We start from the raw sequence: 19,049 nt of genomic DNA on the forward strand, positions 1-19,049 counted from the left end.
TCACCATTTAGTTAAATATTGAAGCCACTGAAGGTATTACAGTCAGTCGTCTGGTAATCTCTGAACTACTTTCATATCGGACTCCGAGGAAAGTGGTACATTTCAGTACTGCTATGCTGGTAATGAGACAATCAACAACAGAATCCCAAGCCACCAAAATGTCCACATTTCCTCCTCCTTCTCTTTTATGACATGCCGTTGTGCATTTCGCTATTGTTCGGCAGTGACATGTCACAAAGCTTTATTCATTAGTTCCAGTAAGTTTGGCTGGTTAGGCCCGCATCTCGTGGTCGTGCGGTAGCGTTCTCGCTTCCCACGCACGGGTTCCCGGGTTCGATTCCCGGCGGGGTCAGGGATTTTCTCTGCCTCGTGATGGCTGGGTGTTGTGTGCTGTCCTTAGGTTAGTTAGGTTTAAGTAGTTCTAAGTTCTAGGGGACTTATGACCACAGCAGTTGAGTCCCATAGTGCTCAGAGCCATTTGAACCATTTGGCTGGTTAAATGTCTTGTTATTTCTCATGACAGGTCTCTTAACTTGGCTCCAGATTAATTCTATTGGGTTCAGATAGCAATGGTATGGTGGCAACTGTAAAAATGTAGCATTTGTACAGTGTGCTCGACACCATGAAAATTGTTTTCCGTGTTTCTATGATGCTTATCACTTTGGCTCGTGTGAGACCATATCTGTCCTATGAAACAGTGGGCATATTCAAGCAAAGAGTATTTGATTTTTCATTTTTCTCAAAAAATTTTAATTGTGTAATGTTTTCTTAACTTCAAAATCTCTAACAATTTTTTATAATATATTGATAATTCAGAATCTGTATTTGGAATGAAAACCAAAATTCTGCTTGTGAGATGTAATTAGAAACCAGAAGATGTGCATTTTCCTTGAAAAAATTATGGTTAAGTATGAGTTAATTACCACATACTGATTAATTTCATATTTAAATGATTTAGGTATTCAAATGCAACAGAAAAAATTGTTGATCACAACAGCTTTTGAATCACCATCCAGCAGCCCACTCAGTTATCAAACAATGACACTACCAATTACACCAAGATTACAATTAAAATTTTGTCTCTTATATTTATTCTAGCGTGTTTCTCAACAAACATCAAAGCTCAATTTTCTCTGTAATGTTGTGGAAAACATTAAGAACAACTTGTTTCTAGCCATTAACAGTGTTTGGCGTGCATTTCACTATGAAGCAGGAAGCAGTGTCCTCTATTTTCGCGATGCATATGGACAGTGAGACAATCGGATCACAAGCAGCACTTAACAAAGACTGTGACTGTACACTATTTTTGAAATAAAAATTACATTGCTAAAGTATGATTAAGGAAAACATTGATGACTGTTAATATATCAGAATGTCTTAAAGTTTCATTTACAGTGACACACTAATAAAATATCTAATACATAAGTTGGATCTACTTCCAAGAGCGGAAGAACACCAGTGTACGAGAGCTACATCTGCTGACCAATCATCACGTTTGTGTTTGTTTACATCAGGTTTATTCTTATGATGAAGGGTGTATAGCTCGACGCAAACTTCAGGACATCACAACAAACCAAATTTGGTTTGACGATATTTAAAGAAGGCCCTTATTTTCTTTCCCATGTGGGTATTCTTATGAATGCTTAGTGCACACTCAGTCTGTGTTTATGACAGTTTGTTTCTGAATGAATTATATTTGTCGTCAACTCTGTAATAATATCTGTATGGTTGTGACATTACAGAATAAAGGCATACAAAGTGAGGCATCTAAGACAAGCCACCCCAAGTGTGCCCAGAATGAAAAAATATGTTGAGTTGTGGTTTTTGCCAAGTTATAGTGAACAACGGCAAATCTCCAGACTTCCACAAGTAATTTTTGTAGTTTACAGTCTCTGAATTATGACACCAACTTTGTGTTTTTCTGGTGGGACTGTATACTTTTTTCTGTGCCAACTGAAAGAAGCTCCTAAGAGAATTCAGTGAAATAACATGTATTGGAATTGATCAAATAGTATCAGGATAACAGTCCTGCAAACCAATCGTGTGTCATCAGGAGGTGATGTTCCACAGATGTCTGCCCCACTGTACAAAATGTGAGCAAGCACGTAACTCGAGTACGGTTCCTGTGTTTACCAACACAGCTGGCATATCAAGGACTGAAAATATTGCCTTTGAGCATTGTTATACACTGTAAAATCATTCCAGAGAAACAATACTGCTTGTTGACTTTCATGTGGAGTTAATGGCAGCACAGGCCCATGTTACAAGGCAGTTCATGCTTTTGGGAGTCATCGGTGTTTCCTAATAGATCTCATGTTTTAATTTTCATCTCAGATGAAAGTAGAAATGTTACATCTGATGAGTGTGCAGATCATTTTGCATTCCTTGAATAATCATTCCTATTCTCTCCAAAGGTTCTCATAAGGGTGTCTGTCATGACATGTGCTGAATGGGAGGGACATCCATCATGTTGGTGCCACACTGATTGCCCTAAGTCCAGTGGGCTGTCTTCCAATAACTATGGCAGCAGCATGTCTTAGGAACCCAAAATACTTGAGTGTATTTAGATTCCCATCAATAAAACAGAGACTGATAATGCATGCTTTGAAAAAATGCACCAAAAGTTGCATTATTTGCTTTTTGTGTGACTTGCTAAAATGCTAGTTACATTACTTTCATCAGTTGCTCTTCTTTCTCATTACCATATTTTATCCTCCACACTTCCAGTTACTAGAACTTTTGTTATAATGTTTGCAAAGACAGATCGTGAGTGCTTGGTGTGATCTTGATACTCTTCAGCATACAATCACACTGCTGTTCTAATAGTTTGGTGACATTTACCATAGATGATATTTATTTTTCCGACTGCCATATACATTGTGAATGTATTAGTAACTTTATGGGCAAGTTATCAGATTGGTACAATAATGGAACACAGACTGTTGGGCTTCAAGCACACATGCAAATGCTAGAACCATACCTGAGTTACGTGTTCTCGGGACAGTGGTTTGCAGCACTGTTATCTTGATACTATTTGATCAAGTCCCATACGTGTTACGTCATTGAAGTTCTCTTACAAGCTTCTTTCAAATTCCACAGAAAAAAGTATATAGTTTCATTTGAAAAATCAATGTCGATGTCATTCAGTGACTATAAATGATAAAAATTAGTTGCAAACATCAGGAAATTTGCCCTGTTGTCTGCTATAACTTGGCAAAAACTGCTTGATATGTTTATTCATTTTGTATATATATGAGAGTGGACTGTCTCAGCAGCCTCACACTCTATATTCACTAGAATAAATTAAAAATATAGGTAGAAAATCACTGAGTGCAGAAAAAGAAACATTGGATACATTTAATCTCCATTAATAATCACCAAAATTCAAGTGTTTATACGAAAACATCATAAGAAAAGTATCACTACTTTGTAGAGCTGTGTATAGAAACAATAAGATAACTGCTTATAGTAAGAAAGTTCTGGCAGAATATGAATAATGTAGAAGTAAAGGAGACCACTCACGTAATAGCAGTGGCATTAAGCTGATGATGATAGGCACACATGAAAGAGGGAGAAATCTTGTTAGCTTTCAGAATAAATTGTTTGATGAACTTGAGTACAAATACATACCCAAAACACATCCATCACATGTCTGAGTAAGCTGCTTCCCCCACCACATAAAACCAGCTCATGACTACTGCACATGCTGATGTCAGAAATCGTGCCACATCTCACTGACTACAATCCTCTGATGATTTTTATGTGAGATTTTACTAGCATCCAATCGTCAATATGGCACACAGTTGAGTTAATTAATTTGTCAGGTGTTAAAAGTGGGTAAAAATAATTGAGTTTTAGTGCTAATTTCAGTCTTTTTTGGCATTTTTTGATGTTTGCCAGTTTTGATGTTACTTGTTACCAGTTTTGTGCTGTTTTTGATCAATACCAGAATTATTTTTGGCCAGTTCAAGAGTTAGTTTTTGCTAATTTTGGTGTTATTTTCTGTCAACTTATTTTACAAGTATGTTCTTTATTTTTGTCTTATGTTGAAAATGAAAATATACCTGTCAGTTGAATTATATTTGCTAACACCACACATTACATTTATTTTTGTTATTGGTAAACAATGAAACATTTGTGTTAAACCTGTTAAATCTAATCAATCAGTCTTCCAACTGCCACTAATCTTCTGGTTTTCCTGTATTAAATTGTGCACTGGTTTTATTTGATAATTAGAATAGCTATAAGGATTATATCAAAGGAGTGTAACAAGAAAACCAAAGCCTGAATTTAGAAGTAATTATTTATTGACATTTAATATTTGTAATGTGGGAAATGTGACAGTTGTGTTTGTTTTAAACCCTAGAGAAACTCCTTTATAATTTTTCTGAGTAAGTTATATTCTGAAGCAAGGCTCCATACACAAGCCCACATTGCAGTCTTTGCTCCATGTTCTAATTTCTGTATTTTTGTCCCATCAGCATTTCTTTGACAACAACATACAGCACACCTTCTTTGAGATTTCCTGGTATGCGTACTTACTGGTTTCGTTTGCCAGGATACAAATCAAAATGTTGTCAAAAAATTTATTTTCAAATGGTGCAGTATTTGTATCTAAATTTGTTGTTACTTTCAGGCTTCAGATAAAAGGGCAACCTGGAGGAGTTTGAGGAAAATTACTCACGTCAGTTTCATTCCATTCGTGAAAACTTGCAATTCCAACATCTCTCTCTGATTGTTCATTGCTGTCACTGAAGTTTTCCTCAGAGCTGCTGTTGGCACTTCCCAAATTTGTAGAGTCTTCACTGAATTTATTGTATTCAGTATAATCACCCTCATCACCAGAATATCTAGCTTGTTTCGACATATTGTGAGAATATAGTCTCACTGTCAATGTCACTGCTGCACAGTTAAATATAAATTGTTACAATCTCTCCCATTGTTGAGGAAATTCCACATCTGTTGAGTGATAACTTAAGAAATAATTTCAACACAACTGCATTATTGTATTGTCATTAATGGTTTCAGACAATCACATCGATTTTCAAGTGACATCCACTGGTTGAAATTAACAACATTCATAAAACAGTATGAAGTAATATAATACATCTGATTCAACTTGCAGTGCAAACTTGTTTCTTCTAATAAGATGGCTAATTGTAGTTTAGTGGAAAATCATGATTACAGATTTTTTGTGCTGCTTAGACATAAATTTCATAATATTACCATAAATTGTTAGCAACATTTTGTTTCTCAACATTTTGTTGCTTACAAGTGTATGACAGCTGGTGTATCTTATGGTGCAGTCAGATATGTCATAACTTGTCCATTTCTGTTGACTGTGACACTTGAGAACGTGTAAAATCTGACTCCTGATGTTCCAGAGAAATAGAAAAAGATTCAACAGGAGAATAGTAATTTCCGGCTTCCAAATAGCCCAGAAATTATACCCAGCACGATAGCAGCATGCCCTGCAGAATCATACAGAAAGTACTGAACACGCACATGTGTGTTAGCCTGGCTAGATGGTTAAAGAAACCATTGCTCTCCTACCAAACACTGTGAAAGTTTCCTAAAGGAAAATTCTCGTGAGTTCCTAGTTCTCTTCCAACAAAAGCCACCATATTAACACTTCACCAAAGTGTAAAAAGAGGAACATGGAAGCCACACTACATTCACTAAAGTTGCACACATTTGACAGTCTCTACATTTTCTGCTGGTATTGAACATTGCTTTTCCACTCTAAATTCTGACAGGATTTTTATCCCTTCAGAATACTTACACTACAGACAGATATCATACCAGGTATACATTACTCTTTCCTTGCCATATCATAAAGAGAGTTCATCATTGTCATCCAAAGGTTGAAACAAGAACTTAGAGTTGTGAAGACAGACTACCATAGTTATTGTCCCCATTTTTGAGAAGCACAGAAGAAATACTGTGTAAATGTTCATGCAAAATTTGTAAATTTCGTATGAAATAAGAAGTTTATGTCCCCCCTGCCTTCTATTTTACTTGTATTAATCATTTATTTGAATTGCAATAAGTTTTGTGTCCCTGTTATTTTTTATTTTGCATGTCTTCTTAGAGCTTTGCTGTTGTTGTTTTTTTGTTAAATATAAATACATTATTTTGTGTTACTTCTTTCTATACATAATTGTGATATACATGTAACAAGTGCACTTTGTTTTACAGCAACCCGCTTCACAGGCTGAAACTCCGACTGGCCATTCAGGAGATGGTTTCTCTGACAAGTCCATCAGCACCAAAGACATCACGTACCACATTAGCATTTGGAGATATGAATCATGAATGGGTGGGAAATGCATGGTTACCTTCCCTGGGCCTGCCACAATATCGCACAACCTTCATGGAATGTCTAGTGGATGCTCGTATGCTCGATCATCTTAATAAAAAAGACTTACGTGGACAGTTGAAGATGGTGGACAGTTTCCACAGGTAAGCAGAAATGGCCAAAAAATTTTTTTTGACTGAATACAAAATGGTCACCAACTGAATTGCATAAAAAATGTGTTACTGGTGAAGCACAGACTCACCGTCCTTTTATGTGATTTCCTCCATTCAGTCAAATTTAAATTTATGTCTTCCCTATTTCAGTCTTGCACCATTTAGAAACATCTGATATGGTTAGCTATTCATAACAGATTGGGTTCTTCTTATGACTGGGTTAATTACAACAGAACACACACACACACACACACGCAACAACCATGATTAAAAATGCCAAGGGATTAAACATAAATTTCCTAAACAAAAAACTTCATTTAATTGTATAGATGAAAAATCTACTCATCAAGTGGTGGCGGAAAAACACACACATAAAGGTTAAAGGAATGAGCAAGCTTTTGGAGCCAGTGGGTCCTTCTTCTGGCAGAAGGCCACTTTGTGAGTAGATTTTTCTGCCTATCCAATTATATAATATTTTCAAAATTTGACTATTTTCATTGATATAAATGGAAAAGTGGTTGACAATATGAACATTTTTGAGGAATAACTGGAAAAAACTAGAAGTAGATAGTGTGGAGATGGTTTTTTTAGTCTTAAGTTGGAGCAGTCATAATAAAGTGAACTTTGTGACTAATATAGAAAATATCACAGGTCTGTGTTTTGCTGATAGAAAAATATACAGATGTAGAATGTGAAAATATACAAATCAGAGAACACAAAATGTACCTTATGGTTCTTTTAAATAAAAAATCCCTTATTCTTACAGACCATAGTATTGAGTTAACTGAATCTTCCATTGGTTCTTGGTTCTACAGTATTACTTTTATTGTGTTAGCCAATTTTCGGCTTACAAGGCCATCTTCAGACATTTACTGACTATTGTCACCAAAGAAGTTACAATGTTTGTTAACAACATTGGAAAAGAAGTTACATATGAGAAACATACAGTAAATAGTATCTTTGATAGAGTGGTGGTAATGCAATGTGAAAAGTAAATAGTTGAATGGTAAATAAATATAAAGGGAGTAAACAGGAAAGAACTTTAACACAAAACTGGAACAGCAAGCCTAAATAACAGTTTATATTAATAAAAATACCAATAAAATAAAATAAAATTAGTACTTGATAAGGCTACTTCAAGAAGTATAAAACATGGAGAGTGATGCAGTAGGTGTAAAAGATGAAGAATGACACACAAAACAATTAAAAGATAGAATAATCACTGTAACTACAGAATATATGAGGAACTTAAGCAATATCCATAAAATAAACAGAAATGGATAAATGCAGGAAAATGGAGGAGTGTCAGGGAACTCACAGTAAATTTCATCTTTGAGAATGTGGTGGTATTGTATTTTAAATAAAAACGTTGAACAATATTCAAATATAAAAGGAACAAACAAGAAAAACATTAACCCTATACTCAAAACTGTGCCTATCTAACATTTTTCATTCAATAAATAAACCAAGTAAAATAAAAACAGTATTGGTCAAAACTAAAAGAAAGTGCTAATAAACATATATCTGCTAACAAATATCTTTTTACTATGGGCCAATTTACTTACATTAGAATGTTTAATACTCACTGGCATAGATTGTCCTGTTAAATGTCGTTGCTCATTTCTAATTGATTGTGTACTTTTATGCACTGGCTATGATACTACTGTCTGTCACGGTAGTTACAAATGTGTCTTAGGTCATCCATTTGTTATATACATATTCAGGTCTCGGTGATTCCATATAGTATGAATAACATTAACATTAAATTTCAGTCCTGTTTTTTTGACATGGAAATGGTAGATATGGTAATGATTCCAGAAATTTATAGGCACAATATTATTAACTGCAACAACAAGAAATTATGATAGATCTTATAAAATTCGCATGCTCGATCTACATTTATGTAGGTAGAAGATTGTCCTGAAACAAGTGTGTGAAGAACTGCAGGTGCAGAAGTCAGAAGTCATGTTCTTGTGTGATGAAGTCTGTGTGAGTAGTTACTTTATTCATAATGTCACACTCAAGTTCAATCCCAAAGGAGGGTTGTCAGTGAAACTACAACACTTAGCAATGAAAACATATTTATTATGAACACCAGCGTCTGAACAAAGCAGAACTGAATGCCTAGATGTGAAGTGCAACTATTTTTACTAACATCAAATGTCCCAGAACGCTGGTATTTATACAAACGTCAAATATCCCAGAATGTACAAACATGACAAACATAAGACATTACAAAATCATTCCACAAATGATAAATACTAAATAACAAATAGTTGATAATGGTGTTGTCCTTAGCACATCTTGCAGTGACACTAACCACTACCCCACACTGTGTGCAGCACAGCTTATGGCATTTCTCCCTCCCTTGGAGAAACAGTAGTGACCAGCTGTTTCAGAAGTTCTCATTTAAGTGAACTACAACACCATGGATATGGATGTTGTCAGTGGTTCTCTGTATGGTAGCACTGGCAGATCCTCACATTTTGGTTGTGTTACCACATACTCTTCACTACATATGATGGAAATTGGAGGTAGCCCCTCCCATCAAAGCTTTGTGATCTTTGAGGGCATCTTCAGTTTCCTTGAATGAGAACCCCCATCTCGATTTGTGTCCCAAAACTGTGATAGGCTCGGTATGTAGGATATGGATGATGTCTCTATGCTTTTTTTTCTTGATGAAGGGCCAGAATCCCTGACTTTGTATGTGACATTGTATACGTGGCAAAGATTAAGATACGGCCTAAAGTAGCACATAATAACTTTTCCAATTGTCCTACTTTCCGTTCAGGTGAAAAAATCCATACCAAGTCTCCCAGGCTGGATCTTATTGACCAGTGCATGGCATAATAGTGTTCTCAGTCTTTCTCCTGGTATTCATGGTCTGTATGTGAGCCAGCTTCTTTGGTCCTGGTGATGGGGTGTTTCACTTAGTCATCCTGAGTATCATCCAGCTGAAACAGAATCAGTGTATAGGTTAGCGTTTTGACCTTGTGGCTATGGAGCCTGTGAAGCCTTTTGCATTGTGCTTCACTTTGTTATATGTGAATTTCACGATGGTCAGTATTGTATTCCAGTCTCTCTGTTCAGTATCAAAGTACATCAAAAGCATATCAGCCAACATCATACTAAAGCATTCTGTGAGGCCATTCATGTGTGGGAGATGGGCAGTTGTCATCTTGTTTATGATGTTGCAGTGTGAAATTACTTCTAATACTGCTCTTGACTGGAAAACTTTTCCATGATCAGAGACCATCACATAGGGCACTCAGTGTTTCAGAATAACCTCTTCTACAAGGAACTTTCTAATTTCCAGAGCTTCAGGAGTCGACACAGCTTTGATGGCAGCATAACGGATGTGGTAGCCAGAAAGGACTATTATCCACTGATTCCTATTTGTTGACTTTGGGAACCTCCCCAAGAGTTAAATCCAGTTCATTGGCATGACATAGCTGCAGGAGGAATTTGTACCAAATGCCCTGAAGGCAACTGCGGCATGTGCCTCTGTTTCTGGCACTCCTTACACTGATTCACATACTGTCTAATGGGTTGGTAGAGACCTGGCCAGTGATACCTGTGTCTAGTTCTGTCTAGAATCTCTACAAATCCCATGTGATCAGCTGTTGAAGCTTCATGGCAATACTTTGGGATAGCTGGCCATAGCTGAGCTGGGATGACGAGCAAGATTTCCGCTTCACGCAACCTTACTTCCCCTCTATTAATTAACTTGAATCGTCATTTGGTCAGTTCCGCATCCTTTAAGACTTTTGTAGTTTTTAGAAGTGCTGGATATACCCTCTGTTCACTAGCATTGTCATTTAGTTTAGCTATGACTAAGATTTCATGAAAGCTGGTGTGTTCTGCCAAAGGATTCCTTGAAAGGCAGTGGACATCTTTGTATCTGAGTGTGCATTTGTATACCACTGTGACACTGTACTCGTGAAGCCTCAGTGCACATCTTGCTTGTCAAGGCACCTTCAAGCTAGCAGCCAGTGTAGTGAATGGTGGCCTGTCACACTGATAAATGGTTCACCAAATAAATGCAGCCAGAACTCATTGATGGCCCAAACAGCTCCAAGGCTCTCTTTCTCAGTTGTAGAGTAATTCATCGTGGAGAGTGCTCTTGGGCAGTACTCTGGAAGCATAAACACCTTCCTGAATTTGCACTAGAACTGCATCTATACCATAACTGCTAGCATCAGTGTGAAGTTCTGCCTTGGTAGTATTGCCATACAATGCTAGGCTTTCCGTTGGTCTTTTGTTCTGCTAGTAATAGATGTGATAACATTTTTATGCTGAATAAAGTGCACCACACTGCAGCAATTTATTTTTGATCTCTTCATATTTATTTACACACAGGAGTTTTAATATTTGAAGCAGGTTAGTGAATTATACCAGTTAGAACCATAGCAACAAGTTCACTTCTGGTAGGCTAACGTTCAGGGTCACTAAATTTCATTGACTTCTGTTTTAATTTTGGGTGTGAAGTGGTATGAAGAGTAGACGCAGGACAAATTGAGATTTGGGTCACTCCTGGAAGCATGCTAGGATAGCCGAACTAGTTAAGGCAACTGCTCACCACAGGCGTGAAATCTGGGTTCGAGCCTTTTCAAGCACAAATTTTCATTCATCCTGAAATATTCTGCAGCTGTTTCAGAACCATAGCATTCAAAGATTGCAGTGCTTGTCTTACACACAATTTTTTCATAATTAACTCTTTGTGTGGAATATACCAGATGGTTATAACTAAACTGATGATGTTTGAGTGCTGCAGTGCAGGCTGTATATATCAGGATGGGAAAAGTTTCCTGTTTTGACATCTTTATGCTGTTTGTTGCTTGACAACACATGTTGATTCTGTTTGTGAAGTGACAGTTGGTGTAAAGCATTAAGGAGGTTGAAGTTTTCCATACAAAACACAATGACTATTTAGAAGAAAGACTTTGCACTGCTGATAAAGTTTTTTTTATTAGAATGGCAGCAATAGCAGTGCTGCATTGCCAGAATTTCGCTGACAGAAACAACTGTGACGAGGCCTTATGTCAGTAAATGGGGTAAAGAAATGATCAAGAAATTTGAAGAAGCAGGTGAATTAGGTGGTGCAGCAGGGAGAGGAAGGCAGCCCATTTCCATGGCAGTTGTTAACGAAGTTGCTGTAACTGAAGCCAACCACACATCACATGCGTCATATTCTACAGCCAGTGCTCAAACTGCGTAATGGGAATTATCTCTCTCCTGATAAACAGTTGTGGTGCATTTTACACTGGTATATTTACCAGATTCAGAGTGTGTACCAAACAGTGCCCCAAGATAGGAAACAATGCTGAACTTTGCCCTTCATTGTTTTGCACAATTGGATATGTATGACTTGTGCCAGGGAATAGTTTTTGGCCGGATGAATCTCATTTTATTCTGCACAGTGCTGTGAATGCACAGAACTGTTGCACATGTGGTTCTACTCTGCCACATGTTGTACAGGAACATCCACCTCACTCACCTTATGAGACTGTGTGATGTTGTTTCACCAACTCCTTCATTTTCAGTCCATTTTTCTTCATGGAGATGATACCTCACAGGCCCGTTGGTTGTGTGAGGTGTGTTCAAAAAGAACCGAACATTTCCTGTATCAGCTTTGTTGCTTATTGTACAACATTTTAAGCACTATCCCCTTCAAAATAGTTTACTCTACTGGCAATACCGTTTCCATTGTTTCTTCCAGTTTCGGAATACCTCCTGGAATGCATTTTGTGGGATGGTGGACAGGTTTCTCATTGCATTGTCCTGTATCTTCTATATGGTTGGGAAACAATGTCCTTTCAACGTGTTTTTCAATTTGGGAAACAGGAAAAAGTCTGCTGGGGCTAGGTCCAGAGAATACAGTGGATGGGACACAATGGGAATGTGGTGTTGTGCCAGATAGCTGCAGGCAATGAGTAACACATAAGCTGGTACACTATGGTGATGCAACCTCCAACTCTGATTTTCCCACAATTCAGGCCTCTTCATGCACACAGCATCCCTCATGTGCACTAGGATTTCCTGGTAGACTTCTTTGTTTACTATCTGACCATGTGGCACAGATTCATGATGGATAATGCCTTTGTAGTCAAAAAACACAACCATCACCTTCATCTTCGATCGACTCATGCATGCTTTTTATGGATGAGGTGGCCCTTTGCCGACCCACTGTGACAACTCCATCTTCGTTTCAGCATCATAGCTGTATACCCACGTCTCTTCACCTGTTATGATGTTCATATGGGCAGCCGTTGTGGCTGAGCGGTTCTAGGCTCTTCAGTCTGGAACCGCGCGACCGCTACGGTCGCAGGTTCGAATCCTGCCTCGGGCTTGGATGTGTGTGATGTCCTTAGGTTAGTTCGGTTTAAGTAATTCTAAGTTCTAGGGGACTGATGACCTCAGATGTTAAGTCCCATAGTGCTCAGAGCCATTTGCACCATTTTTGATGTTCATATGAAAGTTTTCATTGTCATTAACAGTGGCAAGCAGTTCTTCACACGTTTCACACAGGTCTGTTTCTGATCTTCAGTCAACAAACGTGGTACGAATTTTGCGCTGATATCATGCATCTCAAGTTTTTCACCCAGAATTTGATGGCATGTTGCTATACTGATGCCCACATTGTCAACAACTTCCCAAACAGTTAAACAAAGATTTCTGCGAATCACAGAATGAACGCTATTTGCATGGCCATCATCTGTTGATGTGGAAGGATGTCCAGACTTGGAATCATCACAGACAGACATTCTGCCCTATTGAAAATGTTTAAACCACTTGTAGCACTGTGTGCAACTCGTACAGTCCTCCCTGTATGCTTGGCTAATCATTTAAAATGTCTCTGTGAAAGTTTAAACAAGTTTGTAGCAGAATTTCACACACCATGGTTTTCTTCAAGCTCCTTCATTGCACTTAATCCGATGATCAGGCTGTACACATGCTTACTTCAGCCACTGTGGTTCGCATGCTAATTGTTCCAGTGACCCAAGGCAAGTGGCAGTATGTTGTCTAAACCTGCTGTTAGGTGTGGTCTCTAGCCGCAGTGCTCTTTCTGTGCTGGTTGGCGCACCATTTCAAAAGTTTGGTTTCTTTTTTAGCACTCCTCGTACAGTGATATCTGCACATTATAAGGACGTTCTTGTGCAACAGATGATTCCAGCTTTGCAAGAATGCAAGTGTACCATTATTTTCATGCAAGATGAGGTGAAACCACATGTTGTTTGCCAGGTGAAAGGTCTGCTTTGAGAAATCTTCAGTGATGACCCCATCTTCTCCAGGCAATTTCAAGATGTATGGCCTTCTACATTTAACCCGATCTAAATTCATGTGTCTTTTGGTTGTGGAAATATCTGAAAGATTGTGTCTGTCAGGGATGCATCTGGGCTCTTCCTAATCTGAGCGATAGCATGCAATGACGTATCTCTTTGATCACCCCGGATATGCTGTGAGCAACTGTCAACTATGCCATTATGAATGCACATGTTGCTGATTGGAAAACCATCCTGACACACATTGTAACTTCCTTTATATAACTTTATATCCTAATAAATGTGCCAGAACCGCCATTATCATGTGTTTGATCATTCCTCCCCTTTTCTTGCATCCATACCACATTCTGACTACTTGAGGTGGAAAGTGGAACTATTATGTTTTTCCAGCATACTGTCCAAGAGTACCAATTAATGAACATACCTTTGATGTTTCAGCATTGTGTACTGTATACAATTCGCACTGCAGCACTCGGAACATCTTCAGTTTAATTATAACCACATGGTACCATACTCTTTCTTTTGTTTTGCCTGTGGCATCACTCCTTCATACACATGTAGCTGCTGATCATCCAAACCTAAAATTTGCAATTTATAATGTTTTAATCTGTGGTTGCAGTTTTGGGACATTCTTTACATGCATCGTCTTAAAGAGAACTGTAATATTTTCAGTCAACCAGGTATTAACTGTTGTAAACCTTCAGGAACTTTGAATTTTTGTCAACAATATTTTGTCCAAAACAGAGAATTTTACAGTGGCATGAAATTCCAGCTTATCCATTAAAAAAATACATAAAGCATGACTGTATTAAAAACTTATTAACAGAAGTATTTTGCAGATCATGTTGCCACTTGGCTTTGATTATGGTGCAGTATTTACCAGTGTAACTAAAACAAGATTTCTTTGTTATCACTGACAGGCAAAACACTGGACTTGCATTTGGGAAGACCAGGATCCAAGTCTCTGTCCAGTCATAAAGATTTAGGTTTTCCATGGTATCTATAAATTTATGAATCTAATATCAAGATGACTCATTTAAAACGTATACAGCCAAGTTCCTTCACCAGCCATCCTAAATGTGAGCTTGAGCTTCTTCTCTAACACACTCACTGTCAACAGGATGTTAAGGCTCTATCTTCTTTCTTTCATTGATGTCAACTTCATCTCCATTCCACTTGGGGGATCTTTTCACCTTGACCTCATCAGTCTGATTCAGAAGTTAATGTACCTTCAAGTCATAAAACTGAGATATACTCTCTGTTTGAAACATATTGGATTGAGCTTCTCAATTAGTCTGTGTATTGACTGTAGTTTAGCTTGTTACAGAACAGAATAGCTAGCAATTTGCTTGTTGTTCTTTATTTAGTGTATGCTCATTAATATCTGTTTCTGGTAACAGCTAGTTTTTTTGTATGTTTGGAATAGTATATGATTAGTTTAAGGTGTAGGAATGAAATATTTGCTGTTGATCCATATTTAGAGAGTCATTAAAATGTCATGTATCATGGTTAAAAACAGTAGTGGACCCAGTACAAAACAACATAGGACATTGCAGTTTATGTTTTATATTACAAGCATAGTTCTATTCTTGTGCTGCAGTTTGCAAATGTACCCTCTGATTTTTGTTATCACATTCTATACTGAATTTGCAGCTGAGATAGCGCCTCTTCTTACTATAATTTATCGTAGATGCCTCGAACAAAAAAACCATGCCCCTTCTACAAGAAGGATAGTAGAAGTGATTCACAAAACTACCATCCAATATCCTTGACCACCTCCATGCCAACCAGCATGGATTCCAAAAACATCAATCATGTGGAACTCAACTTGTACTTTTCTCACATGACATACTGAAAGCTTTATACGAAGCCAGAAGGGTAGATGCAGTATTTCTTGATTTCTGAAAAGCATTTTACTCAGTACCACATGTACACTTATTGTTAAAAGTTTGATCAGATGGTGTATCAAGTGAAATTTGTGACTGGATAGAGGACTTTTTGGGAGAGAGGACATAGCATGTTATCTTGGATGGGGAGATATCATCAGACGCAGAAGTAACTTAGGGTGGGCCCACAGAAGTGTGTGGGGACCCTTAGTGTTCACATTGTATATTAATGACCTTGTGGGCCTCTGTAATGAACTACTGTCTGAAAGAAGCTGCATAAATATTCAATAAGATCTTGATAATATGTTAAAGTGGTGCAAAGATTGGCAACTTGCTTTAAATGTTCACAAGTGGTAGACTTTGGTTTATAACTAGAATACTGGGGAAATGGAATCAGTCTACAAAGGAGGTTGCTCACAAACCACTTGTGTGACCTATTCTAGAATATTGGTCAGGTTTGTGGGACCTGTACCAAATAGGACTCACAGGGTATATTGAACATAGACAAATGAGGGCAGCATGAAAGGTCATTGGATTATTTGACCTATGGGAAAATGTGCAGAGGTGCTGAAGAAACAGAACTGGCAGACTCTTTAAGATGGATGTAAACTGTCCCGAGAAAGTCTAAAACAGAGTTTCAGGGACTGGTTTTAAATGATGATTCTACAAATATACTACAACCCCCTACATATCGCTCATATTGGGATCATGAGAACGAGCACAGAGGCATTCAGACAGTCATTCTTCCTGCACTCAATACTCGAATGGAATCGGAAGAAACCCTAATAACTGGTACAATGTGATGTACCCTTTGCCGTGCACTTCATGGTAGTTTGCAGAGTATGGATTTAGATGAAAGGGAAACAAAGATGATGATGAAAGCAGCAGCAATTCCTGTGTGGTTTGTTTATGGAGCTGGTATCCAATAGTGTCCCAGGTGTGTTCAATTGGGATCATATTGGGAAAACTTGATGGCCTAGTCACCATCAATGGCAGTTCACTATCATGCTCCACAGACCATTGATGATTCTAGCATTGTAACATGGGCAGTTATCCTTCTATAATAGGCCTCCTCTGTTGAGCATGAAAGAATGCAGGTCATCCAGAATAACATTTACGTTGTCCACACCTGTCATATTGTCTTTGATTACTACCAGAGGTCCCATGTAAGGCCAGGTGAATTCCCCAATTGTATAATACTGCCCCCACGAGCGTACATCCTCAATGTGGTGCATGTTTCAAACAGCTGTTCACCTTGATGGCAACACATCTTGACACGGCCATCGAACTGGTGTTACAAGAAATGTGATTCATCTGACCTGGAGGCAGATATCCATTGTCTGATGATTCTGTGCCCATTGTAATTGTAATTGGTGATGATGTTTGGTCAACATGGGAACATGTAGGAGTTATCTTCTGTGGACCATCATGGTTGTCAATATGCACTGAACAGTGTGCTCCAAAACACTTGTGCTAGCACCAGCTCACCACATATATTGCTTTATGGGGGGGGATCAGACCTCCAAGTTCTTTTTTGGGGTGTGAATATCCAGTACCTTGTTGTCCATCAGCAATTTTCAGTAGGAGCTCATGACAGCAGCATGTGACCAGCTGACAAGACGCTCATTCCCAAGTGCTGGGCCATAACAATCTGCACTTCATCAAACGTCACTCAAGTCAGTAGTTTTCATGACCTGCTGCACGTTTTATCACTAGAACAGTTGCTTGTTTATCTCTGATGTGCTTACATGCTTTCCTTTCCGCATCATGTACCTGCAATACTACCTGGCAGCATTCAATCTCATGATGTGCAATGGTCTAACTGTTTTGGTTCAGAAGTGAAAGTGCACTACTATTTGCATATGATAAGGTAACAACACTAGAAAGTGAAAATGATCTCCATATAGCAGTAAATCAGCTAAAGCATGTATGTAAAGATAACAGTTTTGAAATCTCACTTCGTAAGATGAAAGTTATGGTCTTTCAAGGTAAATACCCAGTATGGTCAAGGATAGTAATTAACCAAGAAATAATTTGGCAGGTGGCACATTATAAATATCTTGACTGTGACATGAGTTATGGTAATGATACAGATGAAAGCAGCACAAATATCAAGCAGTACACGAATCAATAAAAAAGAAACACTTATCCTTTTTTTTCCCTCCTAGCAGTGTCAGATAATCACAATGTTTGCAATGAATTGAATACATGTGCTGTTAATGAGGCAATATCTGAATATGGAGATAGGTGGAAGCATCATGGACTGGAATGAGAGAGAAATTACAATCCTCTGAACTACGTCTCGATAGGAATGAGAGGCATAGGTTGACCCCAGTAATGGTGGACATAAACTTCGTGGAGCCGGGAACTGGATTATGGCTAAGCCCTGTATTTAAAATGATGATGATGATGAATATAAGACTCCATCCAAGCAAGAGGAGGTCATTTGTGACCTAAAATTTTAGTTTCCAAAGTAGAATTTAATGGTCCATACAATTGCAAGCCTTTGTATATTGACTGGATGTACCAGAAGGATAGTTTTGTAGTTTTTCACTGCCAGGACTTACTTTGTGTGATCATTTATGGGTTTTGCTGAGATGAGTGCTTTATGAAAGCTAAAGCATGTCGCAGTTGACAAGTTGTGCTCTAAAAAACTGACAGTTTTTTCTTGTAGGCCACTTTCTCAAAACATTGAGGAAAGATTGAAAGAACTGAAATGAGCCTGTAATTAGGTGATATAGCTATCCCTGTTTTTATTGATGATTCTCACTTCGGCATCTTTTATTCTGTTAGTAAAAAAATGCCTTCGGCCATAACAAAGGTAGGTGAAGAATGGTTCACTTAAGTTGCCAAAAGGTTTTAATATTTCATTTGAAACACTCTTATATCAAGAATAATTTCAGGTTTGTAACAGCATAATGATTTTTGTAATCTCGTTGTTGTTGTTGTTGTTGTTGTTGTTGTTGTGGTTTTCAGTCCAGAGACTGGTTTGATGCAGCTCTCCATGCTACTCTATTCTGTGCAACATTCTTCATCTCCCAGTACCTACTGCAACATACATCCTTCTGAATCTGTTTAGTGTATTCATCTCTTGGTCCACCTCTGCGATTTTTACCCTCCACACTTCCCTCCAATACTAAATTGGTGATCCCTTGATGCCTCAGAATATGCCCTACCAACCGATCGCTTCTTCTAGTCAAGTTGTGCCACAAATTTCTAATCTCTTGAATTCTATTCAGTACCTCCTCATTAGTTATGTGATATACCCATCTAATCTTCAGCATTCTTTTGTAGCACCACATTTCGAAAGCTTCTTTTCTCTTCTTGTCTAAACTATTTATCGTCCACGTTTCACTTCCATACATGGCTACGCTCCATACAAATATTTTCAGAAACGACTTCCTGACAC

The 19,049-nt window shown here is 38.0% G+C and overlaps 1 protein-coding gene across 1 annotated transcript in view; it reads left to right on the top strand.

Moving 5' to 3' along the window:
- The window catches only part of LOC124556050 (liprin-alpha-1), a 406,425-nt gene that overhangs the window by 360,387 nt on the left and 26,989 nt on the right, over positions 1-19,049 (top strand). The window contains exon 21 of the mRNA XM_047130083.1: positions 6,199-6,462. Coding sequence (XP_046986039.1) covers positions 6,199-6,462 — 264 coding nt within the window. The remainder of the gene's footprint in view (positions 1-6,198; positions 6,463-19,049) is intronic.

Source organism: Schistocerca americana, chromosome X (genome assembly GCF_021461395.2).
Source record: "Schistocerca americana isolate TAMUIC-IGC-003095 chromosome X, iqSchAmer2.1, whole genome shotgun sequence".
NCBI lineage: Eukaryota > Metazoa > Arthropoda > Insecta > Orthoptera > Acrididae > Schistocerca > Schistocerca americana.